At 42.8% G+C, this 19,196-nt stretch overlaps 1 protein-coding gene across 1 annotated transcript in view; it reads right to left on the bottom strand.

The window, feature by feature from the left end:
- DCLK3 (doublecortin like kinase 3) overlaps positions 1-9,337 on the bottom strand; it is a 39,983-nt gene extending 30,646 nt beyond the window's left edge. Inside the window, exon 1 of the mRNA XM_053467427.1 lies at positions 8,910-9,337. Coding sequence (XP_053323402.1) covers positions 8,910-8,964 — 55 coding nt within the window. The 5' untranslated portion in view covers positions 8,965-9,337. The remainder of the gene's footprint in view (positions 1-8,909) is intronic.
- Between the last annotated feature and the right edge of the window lie 9,859 nt (positions 9,338-19,196).

Below are 19,196 nucleotides of genomic sequence, written 5' to 3'. Positions count from 1 at the left end.
AAATTTCCAGCCGCACCCGAATCAATGAAAGCTTGGGTGGCCACTTGGTGGCCTGTCCACTGCAGCTTAATGGGAACCAAAAGTCTTGGTGACTGAGGAGGTGAAGCAACAGTAGCACTTAGTGAAGCACCTCCGGCCTCCACTAAGTTCTGGTGTTTCCCGATTTTCTAGGGCAAGCATAAATCAAATGTCCTTTTTGTCCGCAATATAAACATAGTCCCAAAGATCTGCTGCGTTGTTTCTCTTCCACGAATAAATGAAGCACAGGACCGATCTCCATAGGCTCAGCCACAGCAGCCGCAGGTTCAGTAGGTGCAGGAGTGGGATGTCGCGTCCAAGGCCTAAATTGACGTGGCCTACGGTCGCATTCTCTGTCACGTTCAAATTTTCTCTCCTGACCTCTGGCCTCTAACCGTAGACATAGAGCGAGCAGATTCTCCAGATCATGGGGTAATTCACGGTAGGTGAGTGCATCCTTTATTGATTCGTTCAAACCCCTGCGAAAGGCAGATTTCAGAGCGCTGACATTCCAGTCTGTCTCATACGCTAAAGTACGAAATTCAACGACGTACTGGGCCACAGTTCTCCTGCCCTGTTGAAGTTCCATTAGATTGGATTCAGCAGCTTCACGCCTCCCAGGAGCATCAAACACAGCACGAAATGGTGCAATGAAGGCGTCCGCGTCTTCCAAAATGGGTGAGCTCTGTTCTAGTAGAGGTGATGCCCATGCCAATGCTTCTCCTTTTAATAAGTTTATAATAAAAGTCACTCTGTTGCAATGAGAGGAGAAAGTATGAGGATGTGCCCGGAAATGTAAGGCGCACTGATTTAGGAAACCACGACACTCTTGAGGATCACCAGAAAATTTGTCAGGTAGTGGCATCTTAGGTGCTGGAACAACAGTACTTGGCCCTGGAACAGGAGGAGCAGAATCAGATGATGCCCCTTGTGAGATGGACGGAGACAAATTCGTGGCCATAGATCTTAGAAGGTCTGCAACATCGTCTAACTTCCGTTCCAAGGATTGGAGTTGAGAAGCGTGAGCGGCTAGAACTTGATCTTGTCTGTCTTGTCGGTTGGACATCCTTGCCAAGTCTGCGGGATCCATATTGCTGGCCTGTGATACTGTCACTAACAGCGGTTCAGGCTGTCGATCCACGCTGCAGTACAAGGAAAGGCGCCCCCAAGCGGTGATGACGAGCAATGCAGGAACAAACAGATGATACTAGGAGCAGGCAATCGGATAGTCGGGGTCACGAGCAAAGGTCAGGGCTGGCGGCAGACAACGGGTAGTCAGGTACAAGCTGAGTTCAGGTAAAGGCAGGCGGCAAACAACGGGTGGTCAGGTTCAAGCAGAGGTCAGGCAACGAAAAGGCAAATAAGGTTCAGGAACGCTAGTGAAGGCAATAAAGGCACTATCACAGGCAAGGGATACTTGCAGACTGAGGGTTTAAATATCCCTCTTGCTCCAGGATCCTCCTAGCCCCTAAATTAGGGGGAGGAGGAAAAAAGATAAATACCCCTTTAAGATGCGCATGTGTGAACGGCTCTCATGACGTTGAGACGCGCGTCCCCTCTAGATCCTTTGATCCACACGGGGCACGCGTCTAGCAGCAGAACGGACCTCACCGCGTCTTCCGCGAACGGAACGAGCAGGGGGCTGAACGCGCGGGCTGCGTCTCGGCTCCCCTGCTCGAGGCAGCACGGGAACCGCCGGCGAGGTAACACCCATCGACTTATTTGTCTTTACCTTAGACAACTGAAGTAGAACCTCCGCCTCGATAAACTCACATATTTCAAATGATTCAGTCTTTTTTCCCAACTGAGGTCCCATTCCCTCATTTTCATCTGTGAAAACTGAACAGAAATATTCATTGAGGCAGTCAGCTAAACCTTTATCCTCTTCTACATATATTCCTTTTGTTTTTAGTCTAACTAATCCTTGTTTAACTTTCCTTTTCTCATTTATATATCTAAAAAATGTTTTATCTCCATTTTTTACTGAGAGGGCAATTCGCTCTTCTGCATGTGATTTGGCAGTTCTTATAACTTTCTTTGCCTCTTTCTGCCTAATTTTATAGATCTGTCTATCTTCCTCACTTTGGGTATTTTTGTATCTAATAAAGGCTAACTTCTTGTCTTTTACGATTTTGGCCACTTCTGCAGAGTACCACAGTGGTTTCTTTAATTTTTTACTCTTACTGACCAGCATAATACAGTTTTCTGTTATCTTCAATAATACAGCTTTTACAAAATCCCATTTCTCCTGAATGCCATTTAAATTGTCCCAGTCTGATAATGACTCCTCTATACATATTCTCATTTTAGAAAAGTTAGCTTTTCTAAAATCTAAAACTTTTGTTTTTGTGTGGTGTGACTCAGTCACTGTTCGTATATTAAACCACACAGACTGATGATCACTAGATCCCAAACTTTCACCTACAGAAATATCTGTTAACAAATCTCCATTTGTGAACACTAAATCCAATATGGCCTCCTTACGAGTTGGTTCCTCAACTACCTGTTTTAAAGATAATCCCAGTAAGGAGTTTAGAATATTCGCACTCCGGGTACAACCAGCTACTTTCGTTTTCCAGTTCACATCAGGGAGATTAAAGTCACCCATGATTATAACATCCCCCTTCACTGTCATTTTAGCTATTTCCTCCACTAGAAGATTATCTAGTTCTACTTGTCCTGGGGGTCTATAAATCACACCTATGCGAGTTACTTTACTTTTTCCAAATTGTACTGTAACCCAAACCGACTCTAAGTTCTCCTCACCAACTTGTATTGTTAGATTTTATGTTATTTTTCATATATAGGGCCACCCCTCCCCCTTTCTTGCCCTTTCTGTCTTTTCTATATAAAGAGTACCCCAGTACTGATATGTCCCAGTCATTTTTCTCATTATACCAGTTCTCATTATACCAGGTAACAGCCACTATATCAACATTCTCAGTTGCCACAACTGTTACAAGTTCATGGATCTTATTCCCTAAACTGTGAGCATTTGTAGACATGACCTTTAGCTTGTCATTTAACACTGATGCTGCAATCGCTTTCTGTCCTTGCTTTGGGGGGCAAAATATATGCTTCTCCCTATTATCTGTATAGGCCAAGCCCCCAGATCCACCCACCTGGTTACTAAGTAAATCGCCTTCCCTTTCTATACTGTCTAGCCCGGTATTTATTCCCCCCACCCCCATTCCTAGTTTAAAATCTCCTCCAACCGTCTAGCCATTCTCTCCCCAAGCACATTGGACCCTCTTGCATTTAGGTGCAATCCATCACGACTATAGAGATTGTACCCCAAAGCAAAATCAGCCCAGTGCTCTAAAAACCCAAAGCCCTCCTTCTTACACCAAGACTTCAGCCATGCATTTAGCTGCCTAATCTCCCGCTGCCTTTCTCGTGTAGTGCATGGCACAGGTAGTATCTCTGAGAATACTACCTTGGAGGTCCTTTTCTTAATCTTACTACCTAAGTCCCTAAAATTACCTTGCCCCCAGACATGCCACTCTGCCCTCCCCAGATATACCACATAGCCCCAGATATGCCACACCCCCGAGATATGCCTTATACCTCAGTAAGCCTTATACCCCCAGATATGCCACTCCGTCCTCCCCAGATATGCCTTATACCCCCTGATATGCCTTATACCCTCCATATGCCATAGTGCCCTCTGAAATTCCTTATACCCCCATATGCCATAGTGCCCTCTGATATGCCTTATACCCCAAATATGCCACTCCACCCCCAAATATGCCGCTGTGCCCCCGAATATGCCTTATACCCCCTGATATGCCACTCTGCCCCTATATACCACTGTGCCCTTGATATGCCCCCCAGATATGCCTTATACCCCCAAATATGCCACTCTATCCCCCTGATATGCCTTATAGCCCCTATATACCACTTTGCCCTTGAAATGTCCCCCCCAGACTTACCCCCCTTGCTCCAGAATCCTTGGTGTCTAGTGGGGGCAGCCGGTGAGCGTCTGCGCGATGCGCGCAGACAACCTCTGCTTCTGGCCAGCACTTTCGCTGGAGCTTGTGTGACTGAGCACCGGAAGGTCATGTGACACCGGTGCTCCATCATAGAAGCCCCAGTGGAAGTGCCGGCAGTGGCGGAGGATGTCTGTGCACATTGCACAGACGCCCACCGGCTGCCAGAGAGAATGATCCAAGTCCTCTGCAGCGCTCTGGCGGATCCTCCTCTCTGGCAGCTGGAGAATGTTGCACAATGCACGCAGACCACCTCCGCTGTGCTGGCCGATACTTCCGCCTTCATAGAAGCCCCAGCGGAAGCGGAAGACAGTAGCGTAGGTTGTCTACGCGCATCGCACAGGCACCTGCCGGCTGTCAGAAAGAAGGATCCAGGTCCCCTGTAGCGCCGCGAGGGATCTGGATCTTAGTGTTATTATCCAACCTCTATTTTTTCAGAGCATTTGCATCTTATAATCGATAAAATTGATTCAACTAATCGATAATGAAATTCATTACCGATTATTATCGATTTTATTGATTAGTTGTTGCATCCCTAGTGTATGTATATATATATATATATATATATATATTGTTAGATAGGTCAGGGATCGCCCCTCGCTGAGGTCAAGGGACAGCAGTAAGTTCGTGCAATCTGACACAGGGTCAGTTTTATTAGAAAGGTTGCAAAGACAAAAGAAATATAACAACACAGCAACAAAGAAATACCTTGCCTGTCCGCAGGGCCGGCCGAAGACTTAACGCCGCCTGGGGCGAAGTTTAAAACGCCAAACGGACGCCTGAAGGTTTCGTGCCAGAATTGCCTGGTATTTGGAACTGTTCATAATTTCCTCCACCCTGACTAAGGCCCCGGTTCCAACTGAAGAAAAACACCCCAAAGCATGATGCTGCCATGCTTTACTGTGGGCATGGTGTTCTTTGGTTGATGTGCAGTGTTGTTTTTGCGCCAAACATACCTTTTGGAATTATGGCCAAAAAGTTCAACCTTCGTTTCAACAGACCATAACACATTTCCCACGTGCTTTTGGGGGACTGGATGTTTGTTTTTGCAAACTTCAGCCAGGCTTGGATGTTTTTCTTTGTAAGAAAAGGCTTTCGTCTTGCCACCCTACCCCATAGCCCATTGATATGAAGAATACGGGAGATTGTTGTCACATGTAGCACACAGCCAGTACTTGCCAGAAACTCCTGCAGTTCCTTTAATGTTGCAGTAGGCCTCTTGTAAGCCTCCCTAACCAGTTATCTTCTCGTCTTGTCATCAATTTTGGATGGATGTTCAATTATGTCTCTGTTGTGCCATATTGTCTCCACTTGATTTTGACTTCACTATGTTCCAAGGTATATCTAATGCGTTGGAAATTATTTTGTACCCTTCTCCTGACTGATATCTTTCAACAATGAGATCCCTCTGATGCTTTGGAAGCTCTCTGCTGACCATGGCTTTTGCTCTGAGATGCAACTAAGCAAATGTCAGGTAAATCCTACTAGAACAGCTGAACTTTGTGATTAATCAGAGTCACTTTAAATGATGGCAGGTGTGTAATTACTTTCTTTTTAACGTGAGTTTGAATGAGATTGGTTAATTCTGAACACAGCCACATCCCCAGTTATAAGAGGGTGTGCATACTAAGGTTATTGTTTATTTTAACCCCCACCCCAAAGATTTCAGCTTGTTTTGCAATTGTATTGTTAACATTATAGGTCACATTAAAGGTGGGAAAAGTTCTGACATGATTTATCTTTGTCTCGTTCTTTAACATCACAAGAACCTGGCATTTAAACAGGGGTGTGTAGACTGTATGTATGTAAGCATAGATGTGTACTTGTGTGTGAGCAGTGATGTGTACTTGTGTGTGTGTGCATGAATGTGTACTTATGTGTGAGCATGGATGTGTGGGTAAGATGGAGTGTGTGTTAGTGAGTATGAGTAAGTGTGTGTGTAATCTGTGTGTTTACATATGTTGTATGTTGGAAGGGGGCAAGGGGCAATGATGGCACAGACTAGCTGTTGAAGTTGGGGGGCCCGGGGGAACTTTTCGCACCAGGACCCTGTGATTTCTTGTTACGCCCCCGTGTCCACTGATTTTTTTTCTTCAAATGTTGCCAATAATGCCTTATGTAGCCTAAAGAACCTTTAACCCCCATGTCCACACAGGCATGTAGAGGTTTTGGGTTAAACCACCAAGAAAAAGTTTGTTGTAATCCTCAGATTTATCATGTGATCATGATTAACTATAGAGAAACTGCATGCAAGTTACTCAGGTGCTTTTTCTCAAAATAATATTTGCTCCCCCCTAATAGAAAACAGAAGTAAGTATTAGAACAATAGGAGAGTGCATGCCATGGTGTGCTTTTCAAGTTTCTCTGCTTTGCATAATTAGATGCTATTTCTGTTATTTAACTATGATTAAATGACCAAGACTTGTAAATATTCTGCGGGGTATATCTAGTAGTTTGCCATATGGCAATTCAATCTATTGAAAACTGGTTAAAACCTAAATACATATGTATTGTTGCTTCACTGTCTGTGATAAAATATTTTAAATACTTTTTGACTCACTTAAGCTGCACACTTTTGACTTTTATGTAGCAGGTGTAATATACAAGTAATGTAAGATTGGTAATTTTAGATAATTCAATATTTAAGAGTGCTAAGACAGGGCAATGAAGAAAATGAGCTATTCTGTAACTAAACTCTCCTTTCTCCATTAAGACTGTACTCTGGAAATCTTATCACAGGCATTCTCTTTCACATGGTAAATTTTACATGGGGAGGGTTTATACCATTACATGACACAAATTCCAATGCAGCACTCTTCTTCTTCTGCTATCATGTGTCCACAGTTGATCAAAATGTGTTTTAAAAACCTTTAACCTACAAAGAATTATTTTAAGAACTTGCCACAGAGAGCTACAAGGGAAACTGTTTAAGTTTAACATTTTGAGAAGTTTTAATGGTTTTATTTTAAATTTCGCATTTCTAGTATAGCAGTGACATCATGAACATCATGCCATCCTTTCTGTACTTATTTTGTGGTTTTTCCATGCATTCCTTTGTCTTTAATTGAGTGTTTAACAGGACTGAACAGTGCACATTTAGCATATGTCTATATAATGTGTCTTCAGACATTTTATTACTGGATCGCATGGCCTGAATGCTGCTAGCCCTCCACTGATTGGCATCTTTTGGGTTTTCTGTTGGAGCTTTCAACAGTGCATGACAATGTGCCTGGGTCCTTAAATTTTACACAGGCAGCATTGTGACATTATATTACTCCCTTGTTTTGTTTTGTTAGGGAGCATGAAGGTGGAGGGGGATGACTGTGGTGCTAATGGTAGGGGATGGAAATGATGGTTGGGAGCAATTTGAATATGGTTTTTGGGGGATAATGATTATGATTGGGCATTAGAATGAATTAGGATGTTAGGGATATGATGAAGATGGTCATGGGCAGCTCTATATTACCAACACATACATACACACAGCCACTCCTAACGCCATAAACATACATACACATGCAGACTAACACTTTCCACATGCATATATACACACAGCCACTCTAACAGCATACTGTACATCTGCACACATTTACATACACACATTAACTTTCTCTGATAATCCATAAAGTGGCAGCGGTGTCACAGGTAGACTGCTAAATTGGCAGCCGTGGCACAGGCAGGCTGCTAAAGGGGCAGCGCTGGCACAGGCAGGCTGCTAAAGCTGCACTGCGCAGCTGTAGCTATGTAGTATTCTATGTCTCCAAAATTTCTGAAGTGTTGTGTAGTCATTCCCATGAAGATAAAGTCATCACCAGGACAGCGCTGACATTAGTATGGAGTTTATTACATTTTTAACCCCTAGGGAATGCCCCGCTCCCCCTGTCATGTGTTGGGTCAATTCAGCCCATTTGTTTTGTTAGAGATTCTACTTATACCATTATTGAAAGACTATGAGGATAATTTTCTCTACAACTAAAAACCCATAAGCAAAAATGCAACTTTATATTAGTAGATTGTACAACGTTATTGGCATTCCAACACACACATAATCTGTGAAAAATATATAGTGTTAGATTTCAAATAACACATAGGTTTCTTTGGAAATTCCCTTAATAATGATAGTAATTTAGAACCACACCATGTGCTTATGATAAAACTATGTTAAATCTGAAAACTATTACTTAAGTCCTTAAGTCCAACATAGACAAGGATTAAAAAAACCTACTAAAGTAAAAAAAAAAGGTTGAAAAGGGTGGAAATTCTTAATAATACTGAGTACCATAAATGTTGTCAACACAATATATTTGTCTGTGTTACAGGTACACCACAACCCACTTGGATTTCCATTAGGTTTATTTTCCTGACAAATATATGAATTAATTCAGATTTACTGTACAGTGTCTGGGATATGGTCATTTGTCAAATTATTAAAACTGTGAATCAAACTTCAAAAGAAACTATGAAGTACACAGAAAAGGAAACTGTGGAGATTTTCTAAGGCACAATTATGGTAATAACTGAATTAATTTAATGTAATCTTTATTTTAAATATTTCTAATTACATAAGAGATTTCTTTTGCAAAAGGACATGTCATAAATCCCATTGTGTACAACAGAACATAGAACATAGAATCACAAAGAGACAAGAGACACAAAAAGAAGAAAAAGGCTAGTATAAAATAGGCAAGGCTGATCCCACTATTATAGTTCAGTCTAATTTAATTATTATTATTATTGTTTCTTATTTTTATTGCACAAAATACTGGACTCAAATGTTTAAATTATTATTGCAAGATTCAAGACAGGGAAAATACCATTATGATGTTTCAAGTTTTTTAATCCAATTATCCCACTCCAGATATATAGAATTAACTAAATGAAATTAAAAGAAAACCAACTCACCATGCTCCTTGCATCTGCAGGATGATAATTCATGGGTTAAAGTCCCACCTAGCATGTTGGTCCCAGTTTGTGAGAGGACCTTAGAATTAATTAAAACCCCTATTCATTTTGATTTCCTCCAGCTGTTAATTGTTTACTAACTACAACATACATTCCACTCTCCGATTATTTTTTTTCCTTTCTCTTAGGCATCCAGAAAAGGATGCTCTACATTTTGTATGCTTCTTGATGTCCTGTTAAAAAGTAATGAACGTCTCTCCTACTCTGTGCTGCTGAATTGACAAAGTATTTAGGGGATGGATGGTAGGAAAGACAAGCAGCTTGTTTGTGCACAATTTCCCTCTAGCACTGGTTTTGTTCGTTATCTGGTCATATTAGTACATCCCATCACTCACAGAGGATGCCAAAGTATGCTGCTCTGCTGGGGCTTCTGGGAGAGATCAGGACTTTACCCTAGATATTTATCTGGTAACCTAGTAACCACAACTATTTAAGAGCTAGATGGCTGGCACTATTTTGTATGTAGTACTTGATCATTGTATAATTGTTGTGCAACTATTTTTTTCTGCAACAGAAGCTGCTTATACTTTGAACAAGGTATGTTTTGTATCCAGAAGCTGATATGTAAACGTAAAACAGCAAAGCTCATATCAAGGGGAAAAGCCTACTCCAGTACCTAGTAGAAACCTTACAACTGTAGAATTTTGTAACAATTACTGCAGGGATACTCCCTACACTGGCCATGGCACTATGTGATACAATATGTATTTTCTTTAATAGCTCCTTTTAAAATGCAAATTCTTGTTACTGTTGGTAAGGTTACAATGTGTCAATGACCTTGCTACAATGCGTCAATGACCTTGCTTGCTGCATATCTGAACTTTATTGTCATACTTAGCAAGGGAGGATCCAGAGCCTGACATTGTGAGGGGCACACACACAAACACACACCCAGACACTCAAAATAATGCAAGCACACAGACACTTGCACCAACACAACTAGACACTCAGCACACAGACACGTTACACTAACACATACGCGCACATACACTAACATACCCACACAAACATACCTAGTTATTCAATCTAACACAACCAGACACACACATACTAACATACCCAAACAAAGACCCATGCTTACACACTAAAATACCCAGACACACACACTCACATGCACAGGCACTCACACTCGCATAACCAGGCACTCACACTAACATACACAGGCAAAGACAAATGTTCACACACTAAAATACCCAGACACACTAACATACCCAGACATACTTGTGACTGGACGCCTTGTACCCCGACTGGGTACTCCCACCAAAAACGTTTCCTCCTGATGGGACACCAGCGGTTAACCTCTTCAGCGCCAGACAGAACCAGCGTTGTAGAGACAAGGGGGATGCTGCTGCACGGGAGCTGCATTGTAGCTGTGGCTAGTCGTAGCTTAGCGTATTCAGCGCATGTACTGTGAAGTATTACAGCAGCCCACTGCAAGCAGTAGACAGCACCAATGTTGAGGTGAAAACACATCAGTTTTTAAACAGTACAAGGGGGTCATTTACATACAATAGATGGTGCAAACCACAGACAGTTCTCCATCAGATCCTCCTTTGCACATGGCTCAGTATTTGCACTCAGCCCACCTCAGCCCAGTAGAGGGTGGCTATTGTGGTCTGTGGGGAGGATAGTAAACATGGGTGGTTCCCTGACTTCTGGCTGAAACCTGCTGGATATCAGATCATAGTGCAAATACTGGCCATGGAGGTCTCTGTCTTGTACGTCCTGACCCGATGAAGAATAAAACACCACACATAAACCCCCTCCCAAAATGCAAGTGCTCCAAATCTGCGTCCAAGCTCCACAGTCTTTAGAGTCTTTACAAAACATACCTTGTTCAGAAACGAGGCACTCTGTACCGGGGGAAGAAGTAGTCCTAATGGACCCACTGTTCCCACCTCCCCAAAAACAGAACCCCTACCAAGTCCAGGGCCCATAGTCTGTAGGGAAGAGGCTGGCCCACAGACCCCTCCAGGAGCCCAAGGCACAGAGCCTTCCGTGACAACGCTAACATACCCAGGCACACGTTTACACACTTTCATTAACATACCCAGATATACATGCTAACATATCCATACACCCATTCTAACATACCGAATGTTTCAGAATACCACTGCACATTTGAGGTCAGTACTTGTATAGGTGCTGCTTTTATGATATACTCCAGTGTGGTATTAATGAGTAAGTCCTAAAAGCAGCAACCTCAGTCACCCCCAAGACCTACTACTTAATATGCAGAGAGTATTAGTTTTACACAGAAGATAATAGCACAGAGCGCTTCAGAAACCAAGTGCCATTGGCCACTGCTGAAACTAGCCATTTTTTCAGGATACATATACATTTTACATAATGCTATAAAATAGTGCCCTTCCGTCTGTGGAACGTAAAATGGTAATTGATGCAGGTGTGTCCAGGACCAGACGAAAACAGGTACAAGGGGTGCAGTGCACCCAGGCTCCAGTAAAACAAAGGCACTGCACACTTAACATTGATCTTGCAATGTTGCTGCTCAACTATAACTACATTTTTCTTTTATACTTAAATTGTAAGCAAATATTTGATCTGCTCTATCTAGTGATCTTTAAAGGGATACTTTATCTATGTACTATTTAATGGTATATCTTGAATGCATATAGTGATGCTGGAGCAAGTAGACAAGCTTGTTCCTGCATGCAGTCACTCATAGACAGTTTGCTGGTGACAGAGTTCTGATAGCTTGTGGCTCTTAACAGGAAGGGACAGGCAGACAAGAACTTCTCTTCCTTTATCTATTACCTTTGTGAGTGCAACACATTGATTATCACTCATATTATTTCGAATTTATTACACTATTGTATTTTATTTTTCTTTCACATATCTATGCGCCCCAATCTTTGATATATTTTCGTTGCTGTACACTTGTGAGGAGTGTTGTTCTTGGGAGCTGCAGACCCTACAAGGGTATTTATATATATTATTTTTTGAATTATCACGTGAAGGTGTTTTTTCTGTTTCATTAGACGAGAACTTCTCTCCTGTTCTTTGTTAAATCCAATTCTTTGTTGAGCCAGGGCTTTCATCATCGCTGAATGCGCCCTTAAGAATGTCACTATTTCTTTACAGACTTTTGGTGCCAGGCTGGACCTTAACCCACCCTACTGGGTAGGTGTAAGTAGGGTTTTCTTTTATATAATTTTTTTATTCTAACCTCCTCCATCTCACAGGACAGGGATGAAGGGATGGCAGGGGATGGGGTCCATGACCATCCATAACACTGGGAACAGGATTGGGTGAGGGGGGCATGGCTTGGAGTTTATTATTTTATATAACTGCGTAGATAACGGGAGCAGAAATCCGTAGGTTCGCTGTCAGGAGTTAAACTTGGAACGGGGAGACAGGCCACGTTCCCCTTCAGGAGTTAAAAGGCCGTGCAAGTGACTCTATTGGTCACCTGCAGGGGCCTCCTCTGGCATCAACCAATTGGTTGATGCCAGAGGAGGCCCCTGCAGGTGACCAATAGGCTCACTTGCACTGCTCTTTAATTCCTGATGGCACAACTTTGGCCAGCAGAGACCACTGGTCTCCCTGCTCCACGACCGACCAATAAAGTCGCTTGCACGGACCTTTAACTGTTGGAGCAGGGAGACCAGTGGTTTCTGCCGGCCAAGTTGCGGCACCAGGATTCTAAAAGTCTGTACGAGTGTCTCTATTGGTCGCCAGCAGGGGGCTCGTCTGCCATCAACCAATGAAGTACAGGTGTCCTGCAAGTCCTGACCCGATGGAGAGTAACACCACACAAAAACCCCCTCCCAAATCTGTGTCCGAGCTCCACAGTCTCTAGAGTCTATGTTACATGTGGAAATGTGGTACTCTGTACCAGGGGGAAGAAGTAGTCCTAATGGACCCCCTGTACCCACCTCCCCAAAAACAGAACCCCTTCCAAGGCTAGGGCCCATAGTCTGTAGGTACGGGGTCGAGGGAATAGATGGTGAGGTGGGAGGACAAAAGGACCTCAGAAACTTCAGTAAGTGCGACTGGACTGAAGCAGGTGAGGGTGGCGGCTTGTGGTGAGGAGGGGTGTTGTGGATCACTGCAACACGAAGAGCAATGCATTTTTTTATCATTAACAGTGGTGATTTTTATACTAATTTTATAGAAAGCATTTAAACCATATTGAACATCTCCGTCATATAATACTTTTAACCCCTTTAAGACCTAGTTGTTTAACATTCTATTGTTTGGCTTGCTATTTAATGTTAGAAGTCATGCTGTACCACAGTCTGTGGCAATGCACTTGTGAAAGTAAGAAAATAAGTAGGGATCCACTGAAAATTCAGCACTCACTTGGCCGAAATGACCCCCCAATCTTTAAAAAAAAATAACATTTAAAAATTAAAAATAAGTAACATACCAGAATTGGACAAAAAATATTAATATATATATATATATATATATATATATATATATGATTGTTAAAAGCAATCACACTGCTATCATGCCCAGGCACACCCCGATTCCAGCATGTACTGGCTGACATAGGATGATAGGAGTTTCTAGCATGTACTGGTTGCCTGGGCATAATATTATATTAATATTGTTATTGAATTTAAATTTTTCTGTCCATTTTTTTGTGTGTTACATACTTTTAATAAAAGTGTGGTTAACACACCAAAATTGGACAAAAAAATCAATAACAAAATTATATATATATATATATATATATATATATATATATATATATATATGATTGCTAACAACAATCACACTCCTATCATGTCCAGGCAACCAGTACATGCTGGAACCTGGCTATGCCATACTATCACACCCCCCACACACTTACACATCTATGCTATCACACACACACTCATTCACTCATTCATATACTGATACTCATATTCATATTCATTCATACGCATACTTGCTCATACACCCACCCCCTTACCTGAACTGCAGAGCTCTCACTCGCAGACTTCTGCACGGGCCCTGCTGCTTCCCTCTGTGTTGCTCGCACTTCTCTTGTCCCGTCCCCCAGGGAAAGAAGGAACAGAGCAGAGGCATGTGACATGCATTCACATGACTCCACTGGGTTCCTGGTTCTCCTGGCTGGTACAAGAGACGTTGCTCGCACACTGTGCGACCAACACACAAGTAAGCAGCATGGCCCCTGTGGACGATTATTTTCGGCCCTTTTTTTTTTTCTTTCAGCATTTTGCCAATAATGCCCTTTTCGGCCGATATATTGGTGCATCCCTAAAAATATGTGTCCCTAAATGGCAAGAAGAAATGTGGTCACCCTAGTGCCACGCGCTGTGCTCTCCTAGAGCTTCATCCCGGCAGCTGCTGGGCGAGAGAGGCTCTGACTGACCAAGTGCCTAGAAAGCTTCCTGCTGCCCCATTCCCTGCACTCAGCAGGGCAGCTGCTTTTAAGGAAGAGGTGGAAAAATTTGAAGGGACTGAGACAAAAGAAAGGGGTACATGAGCTTAAAGAAGTTTAGAGAAGTAATGTGGTGAAAGTGAAAAAAAAAAAAGTATTAAAAATTCAAACCCTTTTTTTGGCAATGATCTTCCTCTGATTAGCGTAAGTATGACTTTTTAAACTTGTAAAACATACCTGTATCATATTACATAACTCATGAGTTCAACTAGTTACATAAAGTATGTCCTTATATATTTAATTAATTTAGTACTTAATCACAGTGGGAAAATATGCGAAGAGGAATCATAACATTTATGTTTCACATCAAAATATTGCACTATAGATGTGAAGTTTCTAAGCAAACATGTATTTTTTTAATTACATTTCAATGTAGCTAGATCCCTTATGTATTTGTGTCTATGTGCAATGCAAAGAGTATAACTGTTGCAGCTAAGCAACCATCACTCACTTGCCTGTGGGACATGGATTTAACAAACAAGTGTAGAAGCTATGTACAGGAAGAAAAAAAAACATTAATTTGTATAGCAAAATGTTTTCTTGTCGAGTAACACTAAATAATTAGCAAATTCTTATTAAGATCAAAGTCTGCTTTTATGCACAATGTTTTTGGGTACAACTTGGACTGCAAGCATATACTGTACATATCCATACATACAGTAAGCTTGTGACCACATTTAAAGAAAGAAAGGAATTCACTGTTTTTGTACCAAATTCCCTGCATCCCGGCGGAAGTACTGGCCACCAGCAGCGGAGGTCTACATCACACAGACCTCCACCGGCTACCCAACTAGACACCAGGGAGTCTGAAGCACGGGTCACAAGTAAAGGGATGCACTGGTAAGTCGGGGGAGGGTTTAAGAGTGGCATGGGGTGTTAAGCGTTCAATGGCTTTCTGGATGCAAAGTGGCATATAGGGGGTTACAAGGCATATCAGGGAGGCAGAGTGGCCCATAGGGGGTATAAGGCATATCTGGGGGAGTGTGGCAAATAGGGGGTTAAAATGCATGTCAGGGAGGCAGAGTGCCATATATGGGTGTATAAGGCATATCTGGGAGGCAGAGTGGGAAATAGGGGCATGGGCGTAGGAGCCCCTAAAAATCTGGGGGGGATAGCATTTTTACTGGTAGGGTATACCTGACCATTTCACCAACAGGGACTTTATGACAATCCATTATAAATACAGAGACATTAATATGTAGTTGGTCCCCCTTTGCAGCTATAACGGCTTCCACTCTTCTGGGAATTTCCACAAGATTTTGGAGAGTTTCTGTGGGGAATTTTTGCAACCTTGCCTTTATGGACCTTGTTTTGTACACTGGGGCACAGACCTTCCCCAAAACTGTTCACACAAAGTTAGAAGCATAGTGCTGTCCAAAATGTCTTGGTTTATAACCTACAGCTCACAAATGCTCTACTGGATGATTGGGAGAAAATTCCCACAGAAACAGAAAAATCTTACAACCACAGATAGACCCCACTGGACACGGCCACAGAGACTACTATGATGTATTGAAGGAACCATCTAAGACTCCTAACACGTCATGCACACAGGAACATATCCACACACTTAAACACTTGAGTAACATACACACGCATGCACACACTAACATACACACACACACAATAATACACCCCAAAAGATTCCCACACTAATATACCTAGACACATGCCCACTATAACACACCTGAAAACATACTAACATACCCATAAAACAGATGTGCACAATAACATACCCACAAACATACGCTATCACACCCAGACACGCATTCAAACACATCCTTCACTTACTCTGCCTACCCCTAGATTTAACACGTGGCGCTTTGTATTAGTGATGCCCTAGACCAAGTGTCCAAATGCTACATACAGTGACACACACACTCATTTTAACCAGAAATAGGCCTGGATTTAACCCTAGGTGCCCCTGAGTTAAACATGTGTTACAGGGAATCATTCTCTTCCCTTTAACACACACATGCACTGCTCTTACGCATGCCTGCCCACAAAAACAGATATCTACGCTGCAATTGCCTGCAGATACACACTTGCCAATACTCACACATATGCACTACCCCTATACACGCCTGCCCAAACATACATAAACTGCTCACACACACACACACATGCCTCCCCATAAATATACACTGCCCTTGCACATACTTACACAGACGTATACACTATAAGACAAATACACTCCTTATATCCACACATATACACTGCCCATACACACATACACATATACAATGCCCATACACACGTACACATATACACAGCCCATACAGACGTACACATATACACTGCCCATACACACGTACACATATACACTGCCCATACACACGTACACATATACACTGCCCATACACACGTACACATATACACTGCCCATACAGACGTACACATATACACTGCCCATACACACGTACACATATACACTGCCCATACACACGTACACATATACACTGCCCATACACACGTACACATATACACTGCCCATACAGACGTACACATATACACTGCCCATACACACGTACACATATACACTGCCCATACACACGTACACATATACACTGCCCATACACACGTACACATATACACAGCCCATACAGACGTACACATATACACTGCCCATACACACGTACACATATACACTGCCCATACACACGTACACATATACACTGCCCATACACACGTACACATATACACTGCCCATACACACGTACACATATACACTGCCCATACACACGTACACATATACACTGCCCATACACACGTACACATATACACTGCCCATACAGACGTACACATATACACTGCCCATACAGACGTACACATATACACTGCCCATACACACGTACACATATACACTGCCCATACACATCATCAGACCCCCCCTCCGTTTTGCACATCAGACCCTCCGTTTTGCACACATCAGACCCCCCCCCTCCGTTTTGCACATCAGACCCCCCCCCTCCGTTTTGCACATCAGACCCCCCCTCCGTTTTGCACATCAGACCCCCCCCTCCGTTTTGCACATCAGACCCCCCCCCTCCGTTTTGCACATCAGACCCCCCCCTCCGTTTTGCACATCAGACCCCCCCCTCCGTTTTGCACATCAGACCCCCCCCCCTCCGTTTTGCACATCAGACCCCCCCCCTCCGTTTTGCACATCAGACCCCCCCCCCTCCGTTTTGCACATCAGACCCCCCCCCTCCGTTTTGCACATCAGACCCCCCCCCCTCCGTTTTGCACATCAGACCCCCCCCTCCGTTTTGCACATCAGACCCCCCCCCTCCGTTTTGCACATCAGACCCCCCCCCCTCCGTTTTGCACATCAGACCCCCCCCCTCCGTTTTGCACATCAGACCCCCCCCCTCCGTTTTGCACATCAGACCCCCCCCCCTCCGTTTTGCACATCAGACCCCCCCCCTCCCTCCGTCCGTTTTGCACATCTCTTACCTTTCTCTTCCTCTTTTCCCTCTGGTTTGCTGCTTACTCTCATTGCAGTGCGGCTGCCCACAGCTGTTTATTCTGAGCGCCGGGGCTGGGATATAAACGTCATATCCCGTCACCCGGCGCTCAGTGACTGGTAAGTGTTACTTTAATGCTGGACTGGTTAGGGAAATCCCCAACCAGTCCTGCACGCTGCAGCTGCTGATCGGGCAGCTGGGCACAGACGGCACTCACCTCACACAGCCCTGGGGGGGATGTCTCTATTATCGGTCCCCCCCGCATGATTTCCTGGGGGGGATCCGTCCCCCCCGTCCCCCCCGGTTCCTACGCCCGTGAATAGGGGGTTAAAAGGCATTTCTGGGGCAGAGTGGCTTATTAGGGAGACAGAGTGGCATATAGGCCTATTTTTCCTATAGGGTCGTCTTATATTCAGGCTTTTTCTTTTTTTCCTACATTAATATTCAAATTTCGAGGGGTCGTCTTATAATCAGGGTTGTCTTATAATTGAGCAAATACAGTTTTTATTTAAATTCTCTTTGTTCATTTGATAAAGCATTTGGGAATAGCTAAAATTTAAATCACACCGGAAATAACAACAAGGCAAATTCCCGCCAACCAGACTATATTGGAAGATAATTTAACATTTAACAAAATATCTAAACCCTGTCCACAATGAGCATATTTCCATAATTACATACAACATAATATCTGCATTGTTGCAAGTATACTTGTTCTTTTTTATGCAAAATGGTCCAAGGAAATGATCTTGTAAATTTAAACAATTATTTGGAAATAGTGTTTACTGAGCGTCTGGCTCAGTAAACACTATTTCCAAATAATTTAGGCAGTCTGTGGGTAGTTGAAGCTTTTTGTACACCTCAGTAATGTGGTAACCATTGGTTTCCAAATAAAACACACATTGTCCTGGAAACAACTTTGTTCATAGAAAAACTGCGGGAAGCAAATCTTACCATGGCTTTTATTAGTAGCACAAAGGAAGAGTGACATCATTTGTTAAGCTTTTGTACTCTGAGTAAATCTGATCGTTGTGAGTAATAGTCAATCTAGGCATAGTTTCTTTATTAGGCCTAGTGCACTCAAATAATTTAAATTCCTTTTTCCTGCATTTTCACTTCAATGAAATACTAGTAACCTTATAGGATAAATTAATGGAGAGTTAAATGAGAGTGTAAAGTCTACATGTATTTATGAACAAATTTAGAAGGAAAACACCCAAGGACTTTTGTTTTATACATTACATGTGCAGAAAACTGGATGCCAATTTACTTTTGGCTATGAATGTGATAGTCTACTGAAGTCTAGTGAAGTACTGGCAGATCAATCAATGGATAAGTTAACATGTT

The sequence above is a fragment of the Spea bombifrons genome, chromosome 5 (genome assembly GCF_027358695.1).
Source record: "Spea bombifrons isolate aSpeBom1 chromosome 5, aSpeBom1.2.pri, whole genome shotgun sequence".
Taxonomy (NCBI): Eukaryota; Metazoa; Chordata; class Amphibia; order Anura; family Pelobatidae; genus Spea; species Spea bombifrons.
This window is presented reverse-complemented; position numbering and strand designations above follow the sequence as displayed.